The sequence below is a fragment of the Galeopterus variegatus genome, unplaced genomic scaffold, assembly GCF_000696425.1.
Source record: "Galeopterus variegatus unplaced genomic scaffold, G_variegatus-3.0.2 Scaffold4997, whole genome shotgun sequence".
In the NCBI taxonomy this organism is placed as follows: Eukaryota; Metazoa; Chordata; class Mammalia; order Dermoptera; family Cynocephalidae; genus Galeopterus; species Galeopterus variegatus.
In genome coordinates, this window is record NW_007731108.1 from 148,049 (window position 1) to 156,861 (window position 8,813).

The following is an 8,813-nucleotide window of genomic DNA, read 5'->3' on the forward strand; positions in this document are numbered from 1 at the left end:
GTAAGTCTCAATTTTATTTAGTGAATTAAACTGAATTAAAGGAAAGTTCACAGAGAAGTCAGTTTTAGAATTTTAATTTTAATATAGTGCATCCTTCTAAAATTTGATCTTTTAAATTGTATTATATAGCTACTTAATCTTATTCTTTTAAAATTTTGTCAGTGTTCTATGAGAACATGTGACTGGAAGCATTTTACAAGGCTATGCACTTCATACTTTTAAGGCTTACGTTACAGAAAATACCTGTATAATAAATACTATATAATAAATAAAGCACAGAAATAGATATATGCTATCTATAAGGACATAGAAGACACAGAATAGTATTTAATCTCACGTGTTAATAATCCTGTGTAATCCATAAAGCTTGGAGACAGTTGGACCCTTGATTAATATTTTTCTATCGTTTTTCCTGGGCATATCAGGGCTGCAATCCCAAATATGCTAAGTGTTTGAATAGAGAAAAGTTGTGACACTTTACCTGATCATTACTTTAGAAGAAGTTTTTTTAATGCTACTGAGGAATTTTCAGTTTAGAAAATCTAGATTTTCCAAAGAATTGTAGAAGCACATGCTCTAAGTAGCCATGAAACCATTTAGCCTTACACTCTTGTTTTTCCAGTGATAATTCTTTGAGACTATGTGACTGGAAATATTTTATGGGGCTATGTACTTCATACTTATAAGACTTGAATTATAGCAAATACCTGTATTTCACAGGGAAATATTTCATAAGTAGGTCATCACCAAATTCTCTAGTATAATTTTGTACTTGTGCCCAATGACTCTAGAGAAATATCGTTGCTTATTTAAATGAGACGTGAAAGCATGGTCTTCTATAAAGTACTGTCTATCGGGGTGGGGGTGGATAGATCTGCCTTCAAATTATATAAAAAAGTATGAACCATAAGACGGATTGACCTCAAATCTATGATAATTAGTCATGGTGGTAGCACCATGATTCCACATGCCTAAGAGTGGAAAAAAATGTTTAAAAAATGGATGTGGTTGATCATAGGACTCTATTTCCTTAGACAAGGTTTTCTGGCATGACAAAGAAATACATGTTAGGTGCATAGTTATCTTGAGGGTGTCAGAGAAAAGATCTAGAATTCTATGTGAGTCCTATGAAGAGTATTAAAATAGTCTACTATTTTAGTGGACAATTCTCTTTGCTCTCTTAGGCAGGGACAGAGCTCGATTACCAGCTCTTAAGAGAAAACCAGTAACTCCCCTAGGTCACAGATTTATGGAGCTCCATAATAATACAATTTATAGCTGACATTTCTATAGAGATTATCATTTGCCAGGTACTCTCTTCCATATTTGGTATATTAACTTACATTTTTACACTCAATATTTCTAGTGTATGGGAAATACGACTACCTGTTTTTTGCAGATGAGATAACTGGTGCTCACAGTGTAAGTGTTGCTCAAAGTCACAATTTTGCTAAATGGCAGATCCTAGAATTTAATTTAAGCCATGTGACTTCAGACAACATTCATAAACATTTGGTCTGTTATGTGTTAAGAATATTGGGTCTGGGAACAAATAAAGCAGAGGAAAAGAGAGCCCTCTGATAATATAACTGTGTGCATGGTTATCCAGTGGACACTTTATTTGGGAGGGTCTGACTTCAGCTTTTATGCAGTTCTCCTCACCCAATTCAACAGGTTGTAAGAGACACAAAAGCAAATAAAACATATGTTTAGTGCACTCTGTTTAAAAGCTAAAAAATAAGATAGAATAACAAACTACTTTCCATAAAATACACCAATGTATATTGTAGAGGAAAATTCAGGTACTGTGTGAACCTAGCAAGTGTGAGCATAACCAGCCATAACTGGGAAGTGGTAGGACAAGGGACAGAGTGAGATGGCTTCCAGAGGGTGTGAGGTGGATTTGAGTATTGAAGGGGGAAAAGGTTGCATCAGGAATAAAACATATTCTGATGGTGACAGCAGTGTGGGTTGAGATGGTGAAGGTGGCAATATCTGTGATGATGATAATTTTTCAAATTTTCTCCTCATACATTTACCGTATGCTTCTTCTCTCCATTAGATGAATATAATCAAGAAAATTGACACTTTTATTGCCATAAGAAATGCCTTTTTCTCCCTACTTGGCTTTGGGATCTTTGCCAATGCCCTCCTTCTTGTCTTCCACGTCCTCACGTTCCTTCTTGAGCACAGGCCCAAGGCCACTGACCTGACCATCAGCCACTTGGCCCTAATCCACCTAGTGATGCTGCTGACCTTAGGTTTTATAGCCACAGACGTTTTGGGGTCTCAGAATTTTTGGGATGACATCGAGTGTAAGGCAGTTCTGTACTTGTACAGGTTAATGCGGGGCCTCTCCATCTTCACCACCTGCCTGCTGAGTGTCCTCCAGGCCATCACCCTCAGCCCCATGAGCTCCTGTCTGGCAAAGTTCAAACATAAATGCTCACACCGCAACCCATGTGTCTTTCTCTTCCTGTGGGTCTTTAATATGTTCATTAGTGGTCACTTCATAATTTTCACTATTGCCACCCCCAATGTGACCTCAGACTATCTAATGCTTGTCACTGAATCCTGCTGCCTTTGGCCCCCGAGTTACTTGTTCTGGTACCTATTTTCTGCACTGGTGACCTTCCAGGATGTCTCTCTCATAGGGCTCATGGCCCTCTCCAGTGGATACATGGTGGTTCTCTTGTACCGGCACAAGAGGCAGTCCCAGCATCTCCACAGCACCATCCTTTCTCCTAAAGCTTCCCCAGCAAAACAAGCTACCCAGACCATTCTGCTGCTCATGAGTTTCTTTGTGGTCATGTACTTTTTGGACTGTGTTGTCTCCTCCTACTCAGGAATGTTGTGGAACAAAGATCCAGTTCGCCTGTGTGTCCAGATGCTTGTGGGCAATGTCTACGCCATCATAAGTCCTTTGCTGCTCATCAGTACCGAAAAACTAATGATCAAGTTTTTACCATCCATAGTGGGGAGGACAGTAAGTGTTTAATTCAGTGGAGAATAACTTCCCAGGAGATGAGCCAGTGCACTGTATTTGATTAATTGTGGTGTAGAGAACAGATTCGCTTTGTTAATGGAAATACAGAGAGTTAGTAATGCTTGTTCTATTGAACCTATTTACTTTGATACATGTGACTGGCAAGTACATGATAGACAACACAACGATTAAATTTTAAAATGAGATTCATAAAAATTGGAGCTCTAACTCAGTTTCAAATTTTTAAGTGGCAGGAGGGTATCAGTGATTGTTTGGAAATGAAAGAGGGACTGGCAAGGTAGAAATAAGGGATTACAAAGGGGCACATGGGAAATTTTACATGTGAATGTTATCATAATTTCATGTGTGTTATAGATGTCCAAATGTATTCATTTATATGCTTTAAGTTGTAGTTTGTTGTATGTCTGTTATACCTCTAGGAAAACTGTTTTTTAAAATTCATAAAAGAGAAAAGTAAAACCTAAACAATTTGAAGACTTCACTAAAGTTATATGTATGTTTCTGTGTTTATATGTGTGCAAAGAATATATGTAACTTTATTGAGGAAATGTTTAAACATTAACAATGTACAATCTTGAGAAAATCTCTACATATTCCATAATATAAAAGTCTTACATTGGCTGGCCTGTGGCTCACTTGGGACAGTGTGGTGTTGGTAACACCAAGGCCATGGGTTCGGATCCCTACATAGGGATGGCTGGTTTGCTCACTTGGGAGGGTGTGGTGCTGACAACACCAAGTCAAGGGTTAAGATCCCCTTACTGGTCATCTTTATTTTTTTTTATTTTTTATTTTTTTAAATAGTTTATTTTATTTATTGAATCAAAATCGATTATACATATTTTGGGGGTTGAACATTGAGATATGTTGATTAAATCAGTATTACTAGCATATATATTGTTACAAATCATAATTATTCTTTATGCCCCTTGTCTAACCTCTCCCCTTCCCCCATTCTCTCCCTCTCCCCCCTCTAATTGCCCTAGATTTCTTCTCTCCTTCTGAAAGAATAATGGTTACTCTGTTAACTTGTTGCCTAGATGATCTGTCCAATGCTGAGAGATGTGATCAGGTCCCCCAACATATCATAGAGCAGATGCTTCTTCTGTCACTCTGAAATGGGTTTTGTGTAAAGAGACATCCTCTTCTTTTCTTTGTCTCTGCTGGTGACTCTTCTTGTGTGACTGCACTCCAGTGGTTGGCGGACCATCAGTGTGGTGTCTGTGGTGTCTAGCCACTTTTGCAGCAGTCATGGTTATTGTGGTGGCTGTGGTGGGCCACCCATGTGGGGTTGCTGTTTTTGGCATGCTCCTTGGCACTGGCGGTATGCCTGGTTGTGGGGTATGTTTGGTCCCCTTCTCCATGCCTCTGGTCCATGGACAGAGCGTAAGGCACTTGCGCCATGTGGCTGGTTGTGGGAGAGGGGTCCAGTCCCCTTCTCCATGCCCTGGGTCACTGGGCAGGGCCCAAGGTGCTGGCATGGTGTGCCTGGTTGTGGGAGGGAGGTCCGGTCCGCATCACTATGTCCCGGTTCCCTGGTGGGCTCCGAGGTGCTGGCATGGTGTGCCTGGTTGTGAGAGGGTGGTCCAGTCCCTGACTCCATATCCTGGGTCCCTGGGTGGGTCCCTAGGTGCTGGTGTGGTGTGCCTGGTTGTGAGAAGGTGGTCCAGTCCCCTTCTCCATACCCCAGGTCCCTGGGTGGGCTCCGAGGTGCTGGCATGGTGTGTCTGGTTGTGGGAGGGTGGTCCAGTCCCCTTCTCCATGCTCCGGGACCATGGGCAGGCCCTGAGTCGCTGGCTTGGTGTGCCTGGTTGTGGGAGAGAGGTCCAGTCCCCTTTCCCATGCCTCAGGTCCCCAGGTGGGCCCTGAAGCGCTGGCTCAGCATGACTGGCTGTGGGAGAGAGGTCCATTCCCCTTCTCCTTGCCTCGGGTCCCCAGGCAGGCTCCAAGGTGCTGGTGTGGTGTGCCTGGTTGTGGGAGAGTGGTCCAGTCCCCTTATCCATGCCCCGGGACCGTGGGCAGGCCCCAAGGCATTGGCTCAGTGTGCCTGGTTGTGGGAGAGAGGTCCAGTCCCCTTCTCCATGCCTCAGGTCCCTGGGTAGGCCCTGAAGCACTGGCTCAGCGTGCCTGGCTGTGGGAGAGAAGTCCATTCCCCTTCTCCTTGCCTCGGGTCCCCGGGCAGGCCCTAAGGTGCTGGCATGGTGTGCCTGGTTGTGGGAGGGTGTTCTGGTCCCCTTCTCCAAGCCCCTGGACCGTGGGTGGGCCCCCAGGCGCTGCTTGGTGTGCCTGGTTGTGGGAAAGAGGTCCAGTCCCCTTCTCTATGCCTCAGGTCCCTGGGCAGGCCCTGAGGCACTGGTGCAGTGTGCCTGGTTGTGGGAGAGAGGTCCAGTCCCCTTTTCCATGCCCTGGGTCTCCCGGTGGGCTCTGAGGTGCTGGCAGGGTGTACCTGGTTGTGGGAGGTGGGTCCAGTCCTCTTCTTCATGCTTCAGGTTCCCAGGCTGGCCCCAACACACTGGTACAGTTTGCCTGGAAGTGGGAGTGGGGTCTGGTCCCCAGATCCAAGCCTCCAGTTCCCAGGCAGTCCCCAAGGTGCTGGTGTTGTGCCTGGCCCGGAACTAATTTTTGTCCTTTGCTTCTAACACGGGGGAACTTCCTGTGAGAACCAGTACTTGAGCTGTGTGGTTGTTTAAATTGCTACTTTGCTGCTATTTCCCTAGGGAAGGCTTTTTGTGCAGCTCAGGGTTTAATGGTTGACCTTAGGTACTTGCGGCTCTCCAGAGACCTGGTGGATCTGTGTTCTGTAGAATCTCTGATCTGCACCCGAGTTTTTTCATCAAACTGCACCCCATGCAATTCTGTATTCCTGACCAGACTCCTCTGAGTGGTCCTGTGCTATTTGGGAGGCAGATCAGCTGTCCTTGCTGTGCCCCAGTGTTCCCCTGGTGGGCCTGTCTCCCCCACCGCCCGTGCTGCAAACACTTCCCATGGGACGGGCCCTACACTGGTCTCTTGTGATGACTCACCAGCTTCTGAATGGCTCCCTTTTTTCAGTTGTTCTGGCTCCTCACTCCTGCATGGGTCCACGTGAACCCTATTAGTGGTCTTGCTGTCCTGCGGCCGCCAAGGCCCTCTTCTCCTCTGCCGCCTCCAAGTAACTACATCTGAAGAGCACAGCTGTGGCTTCTGCTGGCTCCTGCTCCATGCGTTCATCAGCTCGAGTCTTAAAGCAGCTAGCTGTGGCCTGAAATGCTCAGAGCAGCTTTTTCTTTCTCTGATCGTAGCTTCTCCTGCTTTCATGAATTCCATAGGTCTCTCCTCCTCTTCCTCTGAGCTCCAGCGGCCCTGGCTTGGCTGATGTTACATTTTGATAGCTGTAAATTGGTTGATTTGTGGGAGAGAGTGATGCTGTGGACCGCCTGTTCTGCCATCTTGATTGGATCTCCCCCCAGTCATCTTTAAAAATAAAAAAGTCTTACAATCTTTTAGAAAGCATATGTTAGGAACAAAAACGAATAACAAAAATGGAATATATATAATTGCAAAATTTATAAGCCCTTCTGAAAATATAGATTATATATAAATACTAAAATGATATAGGATAGAAGGAGGCAGAATAGGACACAACTTCAAATATTTAATGTACATTTAGCTTTGGAAATCAGAAAGTCAAAAATTATAACTATTGCATTATCCCTTTTAAGAAGGAAGGAAGGAAGGAAGAATAAAAGAAAGGAAAGAAGGAAGGGAAGAAAAAAGGAAAGAAAGGAAGAAAGGAAAGAAGAAAAAGAAAATGAGAGAGAAACAAAGAAAAGAAACAATCACAATAATACATTGAACTTTCAGAAGGAGAGAATAGAACTCTGGTTACTAGATGTGGGAAAGGAGACGGGGAGAGGAGTTAGTAAGAAATTGGTTAATGGAGGGCAAGACCAAGCACGTAGGCCTCGCCACCACCAGACCCCATCTGCAGCCCAGCTGAGTGCATACCAACCAGAGAGGTGCCCTGCTGGACAGGCCCAAGACCTGCAACGACCGTGTTCCCAAGGCACCAGTGGGCAACTGAGGACACTGAGGCAGCCATGCCACATTGGCAGCCCTGGCAGGATCCTACCCATACAATAGAGTCAAACCAATGGACTGTGAAATCCTTGTCACAGTGACTAAACATCAAAGGAAAGATACCAGAAATATGAAAAACCAAGAAAGTACACCACCAAAGGGTAATAACTCTCAAGCTCTAGATCCTATAGAACAAGAAGTCCTTGAAATGTCTGACGAGGAATTTCAAGTGATAATTCTAAGGAAACTAAAATATAAGAAAACTCTGCTAGACAACATGATGAAACAAGGAAAAGTATACAGGACCTGAAAGAAGAAATGTACAAGGAAATCAATGCCCTGAAAAAGAATGTAGCAGAGCTTGCCGAGGTGAAGAATTCATTCAATGAAATAAAAAACACAACAGAGAGTTTAACCAGCAGGCTTACAGTAGCAGAAAAGAGAATATCTGCCGGTTCCCGGTACGGGCGCGACACCGAGGGTTGCGATCCCGTTACCGGTCAGTAAAAAAGACAAAAAGGAAAAAAAAAAAAAAAAGAAAGAAAAGAGAATATCTGACCTTGAAGATGGGCAGTTTGAAATAACACAGGCAGAGAAAAAAAAAAGAATTAAAAACATTGAAGAATATCTCAGCGATAGCAGACAACCTTAAGCACTCAAATATCTGAGTCATGGGTATTCCAGAAGGGGAGGAATAAAGGACATTTCATTGAAAACATATTCAACAAAATAGTGGCAGAAAACATCCCCAGTATAGGAAAAGACACAGATCTTCAGATTCAGGAAGCTCAAAGATCCCCAAATGTATTCAATCCAAAAAGGTCTTCTCCAAGACATGTTACAATCAAATTGGCAAAATTCAATGACAAAGAGAGAATCTTAAATGCTGCAAGAGAGAAGCATCAAATCACCTATAAGGGAGCCCCAATCAGACTACCATCAGACTTTTCATCACAAACCCTAAAAGCCAGAAAGGGATAGGATGATATATTCAAAACACTAAAAGACAGAGATTGAGAGCCAAGAATACTGTACCCCACAAGTCTATCCTTCCAAAATGAAGGGCAAATTATATATTTCTCAGACAAACAAAAACTGTGGGAGTTCACTACCACATGACCCCCCTTACAAGAAATTCTCAAGGGAGTACTGGGTTTGGTACCTGAAAAATAACTACCACTGTAATAAAAACTCAAGAAAATCAAAACCCACTAGTAAAATAAAAATGCCAACAATGAAGAGAGAAAAAAAATTATCTACAACCCAAGAAACCAACAAATACAGAAGACAAACAGTAAATCAGAAAGGAACAAAAGACAATTAAGACATCCAAACAAAAATCAATAAAATGCTAGAAGTAAATCAACTCTTCAATAACAACTCTTAATGTAAAAGGATTAAATTCCCCAATCAAAAAACAAAGACTGGCTGAGTGGATTAAAAAGGAGGACCCAACTATATGCTGCCTTCAAGAGACCCACCTCATGTATAAAGACTCACATAGACTAAGAGTGAAAAGATAGAAAAAGATTTACCATGCAAACAGAAATGAAAAACAAGCTGGAGTAGCTGTTCTGATATCTGATAAAATAAACTTTAAACTAAAAACCATAAAAAGAGATAATGAGGGCCACTACATAATGATAAAAGGATTGATCCATCAAGAAGACATAACAATCAAATATATATGCACCCAATGTCAGAGCAGCCAGATTTATAAAGCAAACTCTATTAGACCTAAAGAAGG

General features: G+C 42.9%; 1 protein-coding gene across 1 annotated transcript; it reads left to right on the forward strand.

The window, feature by feature from the left end:
- Window positions 1–1,366: 1,366 nt before the first annotated feature.
- On the forward strand, window positions 1,367–2,986 carry LOC103604141 (vomeronasal type-1 receptor 90-like; the record flags this gene model as incomplete). Its single annotated transcript, XM_008588731.1, has 2 exons — window positions 1,367–1,422; window positions 2,063–2,986. Coding segments are annotated over 2 exons (980 nt in total), but the record flags the coding sequence as incomplete, so codon positions are not given.
- Between the last annotated feature and the right edge of the window lie 5,827 nt (window positions 2,987–8,813).